The sequence below is a fragment of the Myxozyma melibiosi genome (assembly GCF_037950935.1).
Source record: "Myxozyma melibiosi strain Phaff 52-87 chromosome Unknown BZA70scaffold_11, whole genome shotgun sequence".
Classification (NCBI taxonomy): Eukaryota; Fungi; Ascomycota; class Lipomycetes; order Lipomycetales; family Lipomycetaceae; genus Myxozyma; species Myxozyma melibiosi.
In genome coordinates this window covers 316,585-333,259 of record NW_027042925.1, presented here as the reverse complement: position 1 = coordinate 333,259, position 16,675 = coordinate 316,585, and the positions used below count along the sequence as shown (strand labels likewise).

The 16,675-nt window shown below is 54.7% G+C and overlaps 5 protein-coding genes across 5 annotated transcripts; 1 reads left to right on the top strand and 4 right to left on the bottom strand.

Annotated features, from left to right (window-relative positions):
* Positions 1-3: 3 nt before the first annotated feature.
* On the bottom strand, positions 4-4,488 carry BZA70DRAFT_282869 (uncharacterized protein). Its single transcript, XM_064913353.1, has 6 exons — positions 4,254-4,488; positions 4,142-4,193; positions 4,001-4,073; positions 3,538-3,935; positions 1,095-3,482; positions 4-1,031 (listed from the first exon to the last, which is right to left on the bottom strand). The coding sequence occupies exons 1-6, from the start codon at positions 4,289-4,291 to the stop codon at positions 123-125; spliced, it is 3,858 nt and encodes a 1,285-aa protein (XP_064766631.1). The 5' UTR covers positions 4,292-4,488; the 3' UTR covers positions 4-122.
* Positions 4,489-6,047, top strand: BZA70DRAFT_282867 (something about silencing, SAS, complex subunit 4-domain-containing protein). Its single transcript, XM_064913352.1, has 2 exons — positions 4,489-4,904; positions 4,972-6,047. Exons 1-2 carry the CDS (start codon positions 4,622-4,624, stop codon positions 5,922-5,924), a joined length of 1,236 nt encoding a protein of 411 aa, XP_064766630.1. The 5' UTR covers positions 4,489-4,621; the 3' UTR covers positions 5,925-6,047.
* BZA70DRAFT_282865 (ATP-binding cassette protein) lies at positions 6,010-8,556 on the bottom strand. The gene is made up of 2 exons (XM_064913351.1): positions 8,041-8,556; positions 6,010-7,980 (listed from the first exon to the last, which is right to left on the bottom strand). The coding sequence occupies exons 1-2, from the start codon at positions 8,230-8,232 to the stop codon at positions 6,397-6,399; spliced, it is 1,776 nt and encodes a 591-aa protein (XP_064766629.1). The 5' UTR covers positions 8,233-8,556; the 3' UTR covers positions 6,010-6,396.
* Positions 8,514-13,119, bottom strand: BZA70DRAFT_69219 (fungal-specific transcription factor domain-containing protein). The gene is made up of 3 exons (XM_064915330.1): positions 11,296-13,119; positions 10,927-11,241; positions 8,514-10,869 (listed from the first exon to the last, which is right to left on the bottom strand). The coding sequence occupies exons 1-3, from the start codon at positions 12,841-12,843 to the stop codon at positions 8,809-8,811; spliced, it is 3,924 nt and encodes a 1,307-aa protein (XP_064766628.1). The 5' UTR covers positions 12,844-13,119; the 3' UTR covers positions 8,514-8,808.
* A 1,367-nt stretch (positions 13,120-14,486) lies between these two features.
* Positions 14,487-16,469, bottom strand: BZA70DRAFT_240969 (helicase-like transcription factor HLTF/DNA helicase RAD5, DEAD-box superfamily; the record flags this gene model as incomplete). The annotated part of the gene is made up of 1 exon (XM_064910519.1): positions 14,487-16,469. A coding segment is annotated over one exon (1,983 nt), but the record flags the coding sequence as incomplete, so codon positions are not given.
* Positions 16,470-16,675: the final 206 nt, after the last annotated feature.

Sequence of the window (16,675 nt, the reverse complement as noted above, 5' to 3'; positions counted from 1 at the left end):
TAATGTGTAATATTATCTTGTATACTATTATCGTCTACCTATCGTACACCCATAAAACAGCACTATAAAACCCTTTATAACCCTTTCATTCTTCATTCTTTATTCTTCATTACCATACGCCCTCAAAGACCCTTAAGCTTTATCCTGATCTTCCCCGGCGCCTTCGGCTTCACCGCTTCAGCACTCTCTTCTTGACTTATCGCGACAGGCGGTTCTGCGTTTCCGTTACTCGCCAGCGGCGTTTCTGCAGGTGCAGGTGCAGGTGCAGGTGCAGGTGCTGCTGTTGTTGTAGCCGTTGACGTCTGTAGGTCGGCCGTGACGGTAGCTGTATCTGTAGCTGTAGGCGGAGCAGCAACACCAGCAGCAGTCGCCGCAACAGCTTTGATCTTCTGCACAGGCTTCGGCCGTGGCTTCTCAACCCGATACAATTTAACCTTCCCCTTACCAAGATTCTTCGCGACCACCTGCTTCCGGTCCGGAATCTTAAGCGTGACAAGCTTCACCGGCCGCGTCTCATACAGCACCGCGCAAATATCAATCACCATCCTTTTCGCCAGCACGCCCGACTCCGCCGCCGACAACAAGCCCAGCAATCCCCGCTGCAGCATCTCGTTCTCGGAAAACTGCTCCCGCGCAATATCAACGCACCCCGCAATATTCGACCGCCGAAACTCCTCCTGCCGCTCAGCGGCAACCTCACCCCCTGTCTCCTCGACAATCATAAAACTGCCCAGCGCGGCCGCGGCGCTGTCCTTGTCGGCGCCGGACTTGCGCATGCTGATTTTCCCGATCGATTCGCCGATGAGCTTCAGCAGCTCGTAGCGCACGAAGGCCGACGGATCGTGTCGCGCGGTCGCAAACACGTAGCGCAGCACGTTGCGGTGCTCGGGCTTGCGGTAGATGTCTGGGATCGACAGCAACGCTGAGAACGCAGAAACCCGTAGTCTCTCTGACCGATCTGGTTCTGTGAGCGGGATCACTTCTGCTGGTGAGAGATCAATTGTTCCGACTCCTGCAAGCAGCTCCTTGCCCTATAAATACAGCGTCAGCTTATATTCTCCCACGAGCAGAGAATAAGAAAAAGAAAGACAGACCTCAATAGCGGCGATCGAGATGGAATTCTGATAACTCGGCATCCACCCATCCATATTCACACACCGATCAATCTCCGCCATCGCCTTCTCCACAAACCTCTTCTCCGGCGACTTATTCGACACCGGTTCGCCAAAATCAAACGAAAACTCAAAATTGTACTCCGGCTCGCCCTTGCCCGGCTCCGCGATCGAATTGCAGATCGCGCGGATGATGCACCCGACGTAGAAGCAGTCCGAGTACATGTTGTTTGAGTTCTCGTTATACCGCAGCAGATCGAGCAGGAACTCCTTGACCTGCAGCGACGTTTTGCCGCGGTCGTCTTTTACGAGCGCGAGGGCGGTCGGGATCGCTTTCTGCAGCGAGTACGAGCCAAAGTCAGAGAAATCGTTGGCCTGCGGGATCAGCGAGTCTGGGAAGCAGAAAATGGTTTGAAAGGCTTTGAGTAGATGGTACCGGCCGATGAAGTCCAAGTCCGGGGTCGCGTACCGCGCAAGCGTCAGCGCGGCTTCCACCCGAATACCATAGTAGTATCGACGGTCCATGAGCGTGCGCGCGAGGATGGTCGAGTATATCGGCGCGGGCTTTGCGTCGGCAAAGAACTTTATGCATTCGTACTGCGCGACGACGTCGCGGTCTTGCTGCAACTGCGAGGCGTACATGTAGTCTGGCTGGTTGATGTAAATCATGCAGATCCACTCAAAGTCCGAGTCCACCCGCATCCATTCAAAGGCCTCGTTCGTCATCTGGTCTTCCTGGTCCGCGGTCCAGTCCGTGAGTCGCCACTCGCTCATCTCGTCGTCGGTCGACAGCACGTCTCCGAGAGAATGCAGCAAGACTCCGTCGTATTCACCTTCGTCCATATGATCCCCCGCCGCCGCCGCAGCAGCAGCAGACGCTACCGCGGTCGCAGACGCAGCGGCCGCGCCGCCTCCTTTCTGCCGCAGGTTTCGCTTCAGCCGTTTATACTTTGTGTTGTACTGAATGTCGATCTTTATAAACGAGTCCTTGATGTGCACGATATGCTCATACGGCGTTCCATCAGCTTCATGGATCCTGATCGTCATCGGGCCCGTGAACGCCGACCGGACGGGGTACTTTTTCGCCTCAGACTTGCCCGCCAGATGACGTTTGGCGTCCTTGACAAACTCGGTCTCATTGAGAGACGATACGTCAGACATCTCGGCACTCTGCACCTGTCGGATACCCATCTCGATAAACATCTTCTTTTTGTTGAATCGCTGCGTGATGCGGAAAATCGGATACCCGCTGCCATACACCCATTCCTGGAAAAACGTGTCTACTTTTGCGTGACTGACTTTCTCGCACAATCGCTGGAAGTGAGACGTGCTCAAACTAGTCAGCTCGCCCATCATGGCCTGTCGAAACAGTTTCGGAATAACCCGCGTGAGCCCAAACGACACGCCGCTCTTGGTCAGCCGGCGATCGAGGATGTGGAGAACGACTGGAGCTTTGAGTTCGATAAACTTGAGAGTCGCGCGATCGATTGGGTATTCCAGGTCCGGGTCCCCGATCGGAGGACGGCCGATGTCGAGCTCGCAGATCTTTTCCGCGTCCTTTCGTAGTCGAAACCGGTGCTCGTTGTTGCCCATCAGTTTCTTGAGAAACATTCCCGTGATGTAGCGGCAGATTCCGATCGTCACCCATATATTTGACCAATTCTTCGGCACGATGTTCACGCCCGACCACTGCGCTGCTAGTTGGGTGGTCAGATACTTTGTCACCGAGAACAGAGGATCGATCACGTCGACCGGGAACAGATGCCGCTCGCTCACGATCGAGAGACCGGCTAGGGTCTCCATATCGTCGAGGGCGGTTTCCACAAAACACAGCGAGAACGAGCCGAATGGGTAGGAGGTGTACTCGCGGATAAAGTACTCCATCGCCTTGTTCATAAACATGCAGGTGTTGATGACGTCGTCCTGTTTTCCGGGTAGCGAGTAAGCCAGCACGTCGACCGACGACGACGACGCCGAGTGATGCGCTTCTTCATCGTCGGACTCTTTAAGCGCAGATAAATTAGTCTGGATAAACGGTCCAACAGCAAAGCCAACGTGTTGCGCGGCAACCGGCGTAGGCAGATCAAAGGTCACAGTCTTGCGCGTGACATCGGTCGAGTGCGTGACCTCGTGGGTCACGTCGCCGATGCACACGACCGCGATCTCGCGCTCGAGATCTTCTTCTTCTTTCTCTTTGCTGGTGGTGGGCGCGTAGTCGTTCGTGGCGGCGGAGCGGATGTCGCCGATGGTCTTTGGTACTGTGATTACGAATTGCCATGAACAGCGCTCCCATAGCCCGTCGACGCAGGGCAGCCAGCTGGAGGTCGAGATTCCGAACGGATTCGAGCAGGTGTATACATGTTCGTAAGACTAGATTTAGCTCTAGTTAGCAATGCAGTCTCTCTATAATACACACGCAACATACATTCGTCGGACTCTTCTTGACAAAGTTGACGCCCATCACCGGATTCTCAAGCTTAAAGTCGATCCGCAGATTTATCGGCAGATACGGACTATCGATATCATTCCTGGACGAGAGCACGTCCGGCGACGCGAACCTCGACGCGGTCGGCGAAATCCCGCGACCGATGATGACGGGCGGGATGAACGAGTCCGTGGGCTGGATCTTGAAGTACCGCGGAAGGTGCACGACGAGCTCGCCGCTCAAACGGTCGGACGTGAGCGGCGAGAGCTTGTCTTTGTAGGCGTCGTACTGATGGACGGTGCGGGCGCTCCTGGTGAAGCGCGGGGAGGAGGTCGCTTGCCAAAAGTCTTCGTAGTCCCATAGTGCGGGTTTGTTGTTGATGTATGCGGCCGTGACCTCTGCAAAGAGCGAAGAGAGCGTTAACAGCAGAACTTGTAAATTATTATAAACAAATAGAACGCACTAGCTTGCCGAAGATCTAAGCGGATGTCACGAATTGTAGGATCGGAAGGCAGGACAGTAATCTCAGTCGATCCCTGGAGAGGAGTGCACCGTCAGCCGTCATTCCGCGCACAAATCCACTCAAAAGAAGATATGAACATACAGTAATTGAATATCCCGCGAGGTCGACATCTAACTGCACCTTTTGATGGGCAGTATACAGCAATGTTAGTTGGTACAAAGAGAGCAGAGGTCAAGCACGAGGGAAGACATATATGTGGAACCCGCGATCGATCTTGGTTGCTTCAAGCATAGCTCAACACAGTCGTCATTGTCTGTCGCAGCTATTACACTTGAGTCCAAAGAAAAAGATGCTCAGCACCGAACAGTCTCTAAACGACTATAAATGAATGAATAGTATACAGACAGTAAACAGTATCCGAGAGATGAGTTCGAAGAGAGTTCTCTCCGCCGGCCGCCGCACACAAAAAAGCACGAAAAGCCTTTGTTTTGGCTCACCACCTCGACCGCGAACCGACTCTGTCTCAGCAATCCAGCCAAATGACGCAGATCCGGATTCAGGATCCTGCTCCACCGCTCTTCTTTTGCCGACAGTCGTAACATTGTCAGCAACACTCCCGATATGGCCCCGGCAGCCGACCTCGCCGCGGACTGCATCCCCCAGCAGCAGCAGCAGCAGCAGCAGCAGCAGCAAGTAGACAACCGGCCGCCTGCAGCGCGAGGAGGTAGTTCGTGTGCTGACGACGGCGAGCAGCTAAAACACAAGAAGCCTCAGCCTGTAGCGCGCCCGGAACGGAGCCATCGCAGCAGACACAGCATAGGCGGAGGCGGCGATCTCGGCGGTGATTTACACACCAAAGACCCCAACGAGAACCTGTTTTGGTTCGAGAACTTGGACGTGTCTGGTAATTACCCGTGGTTATGATTTTCTACGAGCGACTACTGGTGTGCAATTACTGACAGCTTCTTCAGATCCGCTGGACTACTCTGCTCCTCTTCCCCTCGTCGACGTCGCCTTCCCAACCGACCCCCCCACCGAACCCACCACCGCCCCTCCACCCACTCCCGTCCCCCCCAAAACATCTCGTCCGCTCTCCCCAGCCTCTCTCAAATCCCTCCGCGGCTCCTCCACGATCTCAACCCGCATCCGCACCGACCCCCTCTCCGACCCGAAATTCCACGCCGCCCACCGCCGCGGCGAGCGCGAGGAACGGCATTACCAGAACTTTGAACGCGATAAAGTGATGTACGAGAAACTGCGGTTCGAGCGACAACTCGATAGACTGAACGGTCATGACTGGGCAAAGGTCGTCATGTCGATGACGCCGGTTGTGGATGCGCGCGACGAGGGCGAGTTGGGGATCAAGCGGGACAGATTGGTTGCTGAGCTATCGGCCGTGCTGAGGAAGTTTGATCGCTGGAAGGAGCAGGAGAAGAGACGGAAGTCGCTTGCTGATCATAGTCAGGGCGACGATACCGATTTCGAAGCTCGGAGACAGCGGTTGGAAGAAAGGAAGGCGATATTCCGCTGCATCGTCGGGCCCGACAAGTCGTCGTCCCGAACATCGACTACTACTGCTACTACTACTCCCACCACCACCACCCATCCCCGAGGCCGTCCCAAGAAAGCCACCCGTCACCCAAAGAAGACTGACCACGACCGCTCATCCCCCCCACCACCGCCCAAACGCGCTCGCGTGAAGAAAGAGCACCCACCAAAACCCCTCTTCAGCAAATACAAATACCACAGTCCCCGCGCCGGCCCTCTCGCGTTCGGCCAACCGATTCCCAGAATGACATACGAACCGTTTGAGATCCCCGCGTCTTGGATCGAGGCGCGACAAAGGCTTGGAAAGAGCGCGTTTGAAGATACCTCTGATGAGCAGGTGAAGACGAGCGATGATGTTGATGATAATGCGCTATGATTTCTTCTTCTATTTCTCTCTAGTTCTTGCATACTTCTACTACCAGCATCTAATCTCACTACATCTACATCTACATATAACCATCTTCTAGATTTATATATAACTTCGATTTTTGCTTTTAAATCTTTATACACATTCCAACCGACCCAAGCCGACCGAGACCCACATGATGAAAAGTTGTAACAAAAACACTCAAAAGCAAAGTAAATAAAATAAAATAATAAAAAGCAGATAACAATCCCATTTCCAATAAAATATAAAGAAAGTAATGTTCTAAAACCTCTCCTATTTTCTTTCACAGAGTTTTGCTTTAGCTTTCCCATTTCCTGATCAAACCAAACGAAAACAAACATAGGTTCTTGATGTTATTCTATTGCAAGAATCCTTTACTATAATCACCTAAAAGAGCACAAAAACACTCTACAAAAACACGAAAAACAATACTGCAACCGGGATAAACAGGAGTAGGAGCCTACATGACAATGTTCTTGGCCAAACTGGCCTTGTACTGCAGAATCGAGCCGTCCCACCGGGTGGTGGTCCTGTTCTGGCAGACGTAGATATCCTTTGCGATCTTGTCCAAGAGTCTGAAATCGTGCGAGACGACGACGACACCGCCCTCGAACGCGTTGATGGCGTCGGCAAGAGAGTCGATGGTCGGGATATCGAGTCCGTTGGTAGGCTCGTCGAGCAACAAGATGTTTGGCTTCTCGATCGCAAGCAGAGCAAACACGACTCGCGAACGCTGTCCCTCGGAAAGAGTGGCCATCGTAGCGGTCTGACCCTCACCAGTAAGACCGAAGCGGCCGAGCTGCTGGCGCCAGTACTGGTAGTCCTGCGAGATCGACGAGTACTTGTCGCGCACAAAGTCGAGCGAGTTCTTGGTCAGGTCGAGCTGGTCGGTCGAGTGCTGCGAGTACACGCCGAGCTTCAAGTGCGTGTGTCGCGAGACGCGGCCGTTCGTGGGCGAGAGCTCGCCGGTCATGATCTTGAGCAGCGTGGACTTGCCGACGCCGTTCGGGCCGACGAGCGCGATACGCGAGTCCATGTCCACACCAAAGTCGAGGTGCTCGTAGAGGTTGTCCTCCGAGTTGCCAGAGTACGAGAACGTGACGTCGTCGAACGAGAGCACGGGAGGAGGAAGCTTCTCGACGTCGGCGAAGCGGAAGGAAAAGACCTTGTCGGGCACGACCTTCTCGATGAATCCGTCGGCCTCCATCTTGTCGAGGATTTTCTGGCGCGACTTGGCCTGACGGACCAAGTTGGCGTAGGTACCAGCCGACGCGATGAACTTCTTGATGTGCGCGATTTCCTCCTGCTGCTTGTTGTAGGCCTTCATCTGGTTGGTCTCCAACTCTGCTCGGGTCTTGACGTACGAGTCGTAGTTTCCTCCGAAGATGGTGAGCTTCTTGAGTCTCATGTCGATCATGTTGGTACAGACACCGTTCAAGAAATCTTGCGAGTGCGAGACAAGCACGAGGATTCGGTCGAACCGCTTGAGGTACTCCTCGAGCCACACACAGGCCTCGAGATCCAAGTGCGCGGTGGGATCGTCGAGCAAGAGCAAGCTAGGCTTGACGAACAACGCCTTGGCGAGCGCAACACGCATACGCCAGCCTCCAGACATGTCCTTGGTCTTCTTCTTGATCGTGATGTTGGTGAATCCAAGACCGCGGAGGATGAGCGACGCGCGCACCTCGAAGGTAGACGGGTCCATGCTCTCGATACGCTCGTAGAGCTCCTCGAGAACCTGCGACTCGGGACCGTCGCGGTCAAGAAGCTCCTCGGCCATGTCCTCGAGACGCTTGAGCTCGGCCTCGGCCTCGCGGACGACGTACTCGAGCGCAGAGAATTCGGTGGCAGCGGCGGGCTCGTTCAGGAGGTAGATGTCAATCTGCTCGGGAATGGGGTATTCTCTGGCCGCGATGGCGCGCAAGAAGGTCGACTTTCCGCAACCGTTCTCACCCAAGAGACCGTATCTGCGGCCGTAGTTGAGTTCGAGGGTCGAGTCCTGGATAAGGACCTTTCCGTGATACAAGAGCGAGCAGGATGTGATCTAGCTCAGAGTTAGAAGAGGGCTATAGAAACCAACAGGATCAGGATAAGAGGTAGATACCTTGACATCGCGACTTGTAGCCATACTAGCCAAGACACCAGTCGTGACTCTGTCGGACAGTCCATGCTTGTCGACCTGGAGGGTCATCTTTGCGATAGCGTCTGCCGCTGCGTCTGCGTCCGAGACGTCTTTGTTCTTGGGCTTCTTCTCGGCGCGCTTGGCGTCGCGCTTAGCCTTGGATGCTGAGACCATTGCTGCGATGTGTGAAGAAAAAGAGAAGGAGAAGTGGTGAAGATGTTGGGAGGTCGAAGAAGTGGCGATCTCAGGTGGTGAAAGCAGAGAACGAGTACACGAGATAACACGAGTACTGTAAATCCAACTAGTTAAAAACAAACAGTGTGCGGAATATATATATCTAAAACAAGACTATATATCTACAAAGCAGCACACTATTGACAATTGTTGTTTGAAAAGAGCTGTGACTGTGAGGAAGGGGAGAGGAACAAGATAAAATTTGAGGTTTGGCGGCAAAAAAAAAAAAAATTGAAACCCAAAATGGGGGCGAAGGTCTGAGCTCGGAGATTTGTTGCAGATTCAACAATAGCAATTCATACAGTATAGCAGTATAGTAGAATATAGCAGTAGAATAGCAGTAGAATATAATGGCAACTAATAACATAATAGTAGAATATAACATTAGTGGAATAATCCTACGCAACAGCGTATCTTACACCGCGGCCTGCTCATCCGCCTTAGTCATCACTTACTCATCCAATATATTCTCATTCAGGTAATCAGCAAACATATCCAATCCAATCCAACCCATAATCAATAGTACAAATCGCCAATATCCCCCGCCGCCCAACGAAACAACGCCGCGTTCCCGAGTCCCATGCCCATCTCGGTGTTCATCTCTTGCAAGTGCGCGCCGCCTCTGCCGGCTGCTGATCCTGCTCGCGCTCGAGTGCTGCTGGCTTCTGATGGCGCTGGCTCTCCTCCTCCTGTCGACTGCCGCCGTCCAGCAGCAGTAGAGCTCTCGGCAGACGAAGATACAGGCGCCATATCACCCACTCCACCTGAAGCAACCGTATTCCCCAGCATCGGCCACATGCCCATCGCAGAAAGCATAGCGTTCGTGCTCCCATTCGGCGACATCATCAACGAACTCGAGCCCGCACTCCCCTGCGCACCCCACGCTCCTGGAACCGCTCCCACCGCCGGCTGTCCTTGGAATCCCTGCTGCTGCTGCTGCTGCTGCTGCTGATGCGGTAGCTGCTGATGCTGCAGCGGTTGCAGACCACTCTGTGCTTGCTGATGGTGATGTGGCTGCAGGAATTGGTACTGCTGCTGCTGATACATCGGCTGCTGAAACTGCGGCTGCGAAAGGTACCCCATCTGCTTCGGTTCTCCCTGCGTATGCTGCAGCGGCTGCTGCTGCAAAAACTGCTGCCCGCCTACCGCGCCCGCTCCCGCTGCCGCTTTGCTTTGTCCGCCGTTGAACGCCGCCATACCGAGCCCGCCAATACCCAGCCCGGAAAGGCCGTTGATCGGCAGACCTAGGGATAGAGGATCAAACTGCGCGGTGTACGACGATCCTTCTTGAGCGACTGGATCTGCTACCGCACCTGCTTGTTGCTGCGCGCCTTGTTGTAGAATGTCCCATAGCTCGCCTTGTACCGGAACCAGAACTGATTTGTTACTGCTGCTGGTGTTGTTGTTGTTCCTGCCACTGCTACTGCTCGTCACCTCCTGAGCTGGCGCAAGCACTTCAGCAGCACCTTTCCGCTCACCTCCATCCCCTTCCACCGGCGCAGCCGTAGCCGTACCAGAAGCGCTTTCGCCAGAGATCGGCAGTTCTGATGGCATAGATGGCGCTCGCGGAACTTGGATTATAGACGACAGATTCATATCAAACTGCAGAGGCGCCGTCGTCGTTGACGATGCAGTAGTTGTCGCAGTCGTCGTCGCTGGCTCTGTAGCTGTAGCTGTAGCTGTAGCTGTGGCGACGGTGCTCGGCGCGCCAGTCGCAGTCTCAGCAAGGGATGCAGAAAAGCCACTACTCACAGCCGGAAACGACGTAGACTCTGCCAACGAAGCAGAATCATTCCTAGCCACAGCAGCAGTCGCCACATCCGTCGCCTCCTCCTCCGCCCCCTCCGCCATCGACGAAAGCGCTCCCGACCGCGCTTCTGAGACTTTACTATCATGCGTCAAGAACACACCCGACTCAATAGCCGAGTTCAAAAAGGTCTCGAACGAGTCCCGGAAGTGCTTCGAAGCCGGCCAGCGCTCGGCAATGATATACAGCACGGTCGAGCATGCGCGGATGTCGGCCAGCAGCTGCGTGTCGAGAATCGATGGGTCCTTGGTGTAGCAGTAAATCATCGTGATGCCCGCCATGTACGTCGCCTGCAGCGCGATGAACGAGTACGAGACCGTGCGCAGGTACTGGTGTAGTCTCTTGTAGACCTGGCAGATATGCCCCGCCGACCGCAAACACAGCTTGAACTCCTCCGAATCAGACGGGAGCGCGGGCAATTTCGGCACAAACAGCAGCCGCATGTTGCCATAGTAATTCAGCATATAATACTCCTCCGACATATACAACCGCGGGGTAGGCGTCGAGCTTAAAGGCTTGATCATCTCGCACTCGTGGATCTGCTTGCCCCAATCATCCAGCTCGCGGCGCAGGTCGCGGAATTTCTGGTCGTACGGAAGCTCGAGTTTGTCGACGCGGTAGATCTTCTCTTGGATGTGCGATGCTATCCGCTTGATTTGCATGATGAAAATCGAACTCGTCATGCTCGTCACATCTGTTAGTTTACTCCGCGCAATCGCTTCTTCTAGTTCGACCGGGTCGCGAATCGATTCGTCCACGTTCGCAGGTAGCTATCACAGTCAGTTAGCATCTCTCTTCAATCTCAGCTGTCAAACAGTAGATCTCACCTCAACATCAATATCCCGATCAGCAATACAAAACGGCCGTCCGAGCGTAACACTAACACTCCGCTCCAACACATACAAACACCAGAAAATCTTCTTGCGTCTCTGATCGTCCAGCGCCGACGTCGTCGACGACAGTTTTCGATGGAACCCTGCCTCTACGCAGAGACGCATCGTGAACCCAGTCAGGTGCCAGATCCCCGGACCAGACGGTGAGCGCAGCTGGAAGACTACAACCAGCAGAAGCTTTTCAATGACTTCGACCAAGGGTGAGTCTGAGAGTAGGTCGAGGTATCGCATTGCAATGTAGTAGTGCGTCTAAATTCCGTTAGTCTCAGCGTCATAAACAAGTAAAAGCAGGGGACTACGCACCTCCGGCGGAATATATGTGTACGTCCCCGTAAGCTGCAGATACCCGGCCCCAATAGCATACACCATATGCAGCTTAAACCAGATCGACTGAACCTCCTTCTCATCATACTCAATCTGCAGCTGCGCGTTCGACTTTGTCTCCGATCCACCCGCTTTCGTCTCTTGCGTCTCGCCTTCATCCCTTGACGGCCGTCTATCGTTCGCGCTCGCGGACGGCATACCGAGACCCGACCCCGCCCCCATCGCCATCGCCGACTTCTTCACCGCGATCCGCGCGAGCGCGCGCGCAATCTCCTCGCGCCGCGTGTTCCAGTCCAGGATATCGCCGCGGTAGATGAACGGGTACCGATGATGCACGCCGTTGAGATACGCAGTCACGAGCCGGTCGGCCATGTGTGGCGGCGGAATCGTCAGCAGGAAGTTTTGCGCTAACTGGCTTTCTGTCGGAGCAGGGCCTACTGACGACGGCGGGTATTGGAATCGGGAGGATAAGTTGAGCTGGGGAGGTTGTGGTTGTTGCGGGTGTTGGGGGGATTGATGCGGAGGCCGTTGAGAGGGCGGTGGAGGATGCGGGAGCGCTTGAGCTTGAGCTTGTGCTTGAGCCTGAGGCTGTTCTTCAGGCGCAATGATAGGCGGCAAAGGCAACGTCGGCGTCTCGATCGGCGCGGGCGCGTACCCGTTTGGCGGAAACGACTGGCTCAGCGGAGGCAGCTGCGGCAGGTTCGTCTGCATCGGGATCGTTTTGGGCAAGGCGTTGCCAAAGATAGCGGCCTGGACGAGTTTTGTGAGCGGGAAGCCGGAGGCCGAGCCGAGGTAGTAGTTTGGCGGGTTTGACATTGTCATGCCGATGAGCTCGCGGGAGGCAGGTTGGTCGCCGCCGGAGGAGGAGGTTTTGACAAAGTTGATTGGGGGGAGTTGTTGTTGTTGCTGCTGTTGCTGCTGTTGCTGTTGCATGCCTGGTTGAGAGATGGTGGGGCCCATTGCTGGGGTAGTGTTTGTGGCCGGAGCGGCAGATGAAGCAGATGCAAGGGTCGAAGGCGACGCGGGTTTATTCCCAGACAGACCTTGCAGGATAGGCAGAGTATTCGTCGCCTCTGCCGCGACCGAGGGAAGCCCACTGCTGCTAGCACTGCCGCTGGCACTTCCTCCGCCCGCCGCTTTAGCCTCCTTCAACTCGCCCTCGAGTTTATGCACATAGTCCTCGAGCGAGTGCACGTACGAGGCCGGGTAGGTCTGTTCTTTCGAGACGCACTCCGCGCCTGCCTTGCGGCAGTTTGTGCACTTTGGGAACGCGTTATCGCAGCGCTGCTTGCGGGTCTTGCAGCGGTTGCAGGCCGCGATCGAGCGCAGACGTTTGGCGGAGCGGCCGCCGCCGCTGCTGCCGTCTTGGGCGGCACTGGTGGGACTCGAGGAGCGGTATTCGTGTTTGAGGTGGGAGGAGGTGGAGGGGGGTGTGGGGATGGGGGTGGATTGTAGGGGGGGTTGGTGGTAGTGCTGCTGCTGCTGCTGCTGTTGTTGCTGCATGGGGGTGTTTGGGTTGGTGTTCATTGCTGGTACTGTTGATAGAGAGGACGATTGTAGATCAGGAGTGGTGCATAACAACGCAGGGTCTAGAGAGAGTCAGCAGCCGAAGCAAGGTCGAGCTGCAGTAAAGAAGGCGAATACAAGCTATCTCCAACAGACAACAGATAGCCTGAGCAGAGAGCGATAATCTTATACCTCAGATTCTTCCAAACTCGGGGAGAATATACCAATAACCACAGCAAAAAGGCACTCGTAAACCAGCAGTTGTGGAGACAAACACAGAGCCAGGAAGAGCGATCGCAGAACTGTCTCGGGATGAGCAGAGCGGGACTGCCTGCGGCTCTGGGCTAAGGGAAAAGAGAGAGAGTTTGAGGTTACCTAAGGTTTAGGTAGTGGAGTACCTAAACTGTAAGTGAACTATAAGTAAACTATAACTAAACTATAGCGACCACAGTGAGCGCGAACAGAGGAGATTCCGACATCGGCTGGCTGATTGCGTCTTATCGTCGGGATTGCCGATAGAGATACGCTGATAACTGCTATACGTAGTCAACAACTATCGATACAATGAGCACTCGTCTTCTGGTTGGAATAAATACAGATCTTTGCTCTTGGTAATAGTCAACTTCATCTCGACTGGACTCTGGTAGACTTTGGAGGCGTGCTGGCTGACTAGTCGTCTGGCTGTCTGTCACATTGACTCCTTCCTGGTGCAAAAGAAAAGAGAACAGCCACCGCTTCCTTCTCTTCTCTACTTCTCTTCTCTACTTCTCTACCTACTTCTCTATACCAACACACATCAAGACCACCATCACTGTTCTCAATCCAGAATCCACCTTCTCAGAGTACTCACCATCTCAGAGCAAGTAATCACCAGACTCAAAACCAACCCACAGTGGCTCCACTTATCGCACTTTATCGTATCTCAGCCAGGGCCACCTTGCCCAGCCCTCGCCGGCACTTTCATCCCGACACCGCCTCTGCGCAGCCACCACCGACTTTTTTCATGAACCAGCTTGATTCCATCTTCTTATAACTATACTCTCATGTTCTTATTATACATACACTTGTAAACCGAACAAACAAAAACAAAACAAAACAAAACAAACAATACAGTACTCCAAAACACATACTCTCTATTTTAACCCTAGCACCCCACCATCCTCTCCCCCCGCCCTACTCGCAAGCTGACTCTTCCTCCGCCTCGCAAACTGCAGCAGGAAATCCTTATGCGAACTCGTAAACCCTTCCTCTTCCTCCCCGTCGCTCTCGCTGTCCAGCTCGACTTCGCCTTGTTTCTGCTTGGCGGACGCGAGTAGCGATTTGAATATCGGCTGGGATGCTGTGCTCTTTGGACCCTTTCCTTTCTCCTCCTCTTTCTCTCCTTCCACCTCCTCCTCACCCTCCCCATCTCTCACGATAAACCCATCCAACGAATCATTATCATCATCCTCCTCCTCAAAGTCATCCAAATCAGCATCCATCCTCCCCACCGCAGCTCTCCCCACCGCCGCCCGCACCCTCGCGCCCCTCTCTCTCTCCCTCGCCCGCTCCTCCGCCGGATTCGTCAACCGCGCCGCCTCATGCACAACCCGGCTCTCGCTCGACGTCAGCAGCCGCTGAATCTCCGTAAACAGCGCCTCCCTGCTCTTCACCGGCTTCTTGCCGTCGTTCAACGCCCGCTCCACAATCTCCTCCTTCTCCTCCTGGATCTTGATCACCCGCTGCTCGATACTGTTCTTCATCACCAGCCGAAACACATTCACCGGCCGCGTCTGTCCCAGTCTGTGACATCGATCGATCGCCTGCCGCTCCTGCGCAATGTTCCACCATAAATCACACATAATCACCTGCGACGCCATCGTCAGGTTCAACCCGGTAGACGAAACCGCAAGCGAGGCAAGCAGCACCGTGGTCTCTCTGTCGTCCGCCAACTGCTTGATCGCCGCGTCCCGCTCGTCGATCTTCATCGTCCCGTCGATCCGCGAAAACTTGATCCCCGCGTCATCCAGCAGCGGCTCCAAGATATTCAGAAACGACGTCCACTGCGAAAACACAACAGTCTTGATCGGCTCCTCCTGCGGCATCGAGTCATTCTGACTCTTTTGCGTAATCAGAATCTTCATGATCGCATCCAGCTTACTACTGCTCCCCTCCGTGATCTCGACCTCGTCCGCGCCCGTCTCCTCCATCGGCGCAATCAGACTGTCTCTTGCGCTCGTCAGCAGGTGTCGGCAGTACGGACACTTGTGAGACATATGGATCGTCTCTTCGATGCAGTTCTTGCAGAATATATGCTTGCATAGCGTGATCCGCGGCTCCTGCAGCACCTCAAAGCAAACCGGACACTCCTCGTTCTCATCGATCGCGGCCTGCAGCATCAGCTGCAGCGCCATAATATTATCATGCGTAGGCTCCACCACCTCTTTTTCCTCGATATCCGCGATCCCTCGAAGGCGCTCGCCGCACAGCTGCTGATGATTGCAAATCTGCCGCAGGCGCAGCAGCGCCTCAAACAAATACATCAGTCTCGCCTGCCCTTCACCCCGCGCTGCCTGATGCCACTCCATCATCGCTCCATACGCCTCGGCTTGCATCGCGTCATACACGCGCCGCTCCTCCTTCGACCACTCGATCGTGTGCGTAAACACCGTCAGCGGCGGCAAATTCAACCGCACGAGCGAGTTCATCGACTTTAGCCGCCGCAACGTAAACTCCATCATCAGCGCCTGCAGCCGCGTCTCAGAATCCGATCCCTTGACTTCGAACCCGCGCTTGATTATGCTCTCGAAATTCTGCTTGTCCATCAGGCCCGACACGCGCAAGAACCGCACGAGCGAAAATAAGTCGGTGAGCGAGTTCATGATTGGCGTGCCCGTCAGCGCCCACCGCGAGTACGCGTTCAACCGCATCACGCCCTGCGTCACCAGCGTGTTTGGGTTGCGGATAATATGTGCCTCGTCGAGGATCACGCGGCGCCAGGGTTGGTCGATGAACCGCATGTTTCGAGGAAGTTGGTTGACCGGGCGGATGTTTTCTGGGTCTTCGATCGCCAGCAGCCGCTTGTATTCGCCGCGAATCTGGCCATACGAGCCAATTACCACGTCGTAGTCCTCAAAATTCACAGACCGGCTCTTGCTACTGCCGTAGTACACCAGCACTTTGAGCGGGTTGTCGGGATCGATATGATGCGCGGCCTGGTCAGACCAATTCGAGAGCAAGCCCACCGGCGCCAGAATCAGCGTCGGTTTACCCTTGAACTCTGCCGGCGTCGAGTCAGCCTTGATCAAGCCCGACTTCACCGCCGCCGCGGGATCAGCGCACACGAGCGACAACATCTGGATAGTCTTGCCGAGACCCATATCGTCAGCCAAGATGCCTCCGCTGGCGAGTTTCGGCGCACCAATCTGCTTCGTCATCGAGTTATAAAACGAGCCGTCGGCGCGCGCGTGCCAGAACTGCGTGCTGTGCACGGGGTTCTTGCGCAGATGCGGGTGCTCGTGTTGCAGAAGCCAGCCGAGGCCTTGCAGTTGATAGTCGAGCATTTTCGTGTGTATGCGCTGGGGTTGGTCTGCTTTCGGGAGTTTTTTCAAAGTCTCTTCTGTATGCCCGAACCGGCCATTTCTGGCACCGGCGACGATGTCTCTCATGTCGTAGTTTGTTCGGTTGCTGGTGTATTCGCCGAGTCCTAAGAAAGTCAGTGGGTTTGCTAAGAAAGAAGAGTGAGGTGGGAGACGCACCAGTATTTGCAAGATTGACATTGTTGACAACTACCAGGTCGTCAAGATTTCGGGGCGGACCCATGCCTGTATAACCAGCGTTGCTGAATCTGCCCATGGGCGGCAGAGGCTCTGAT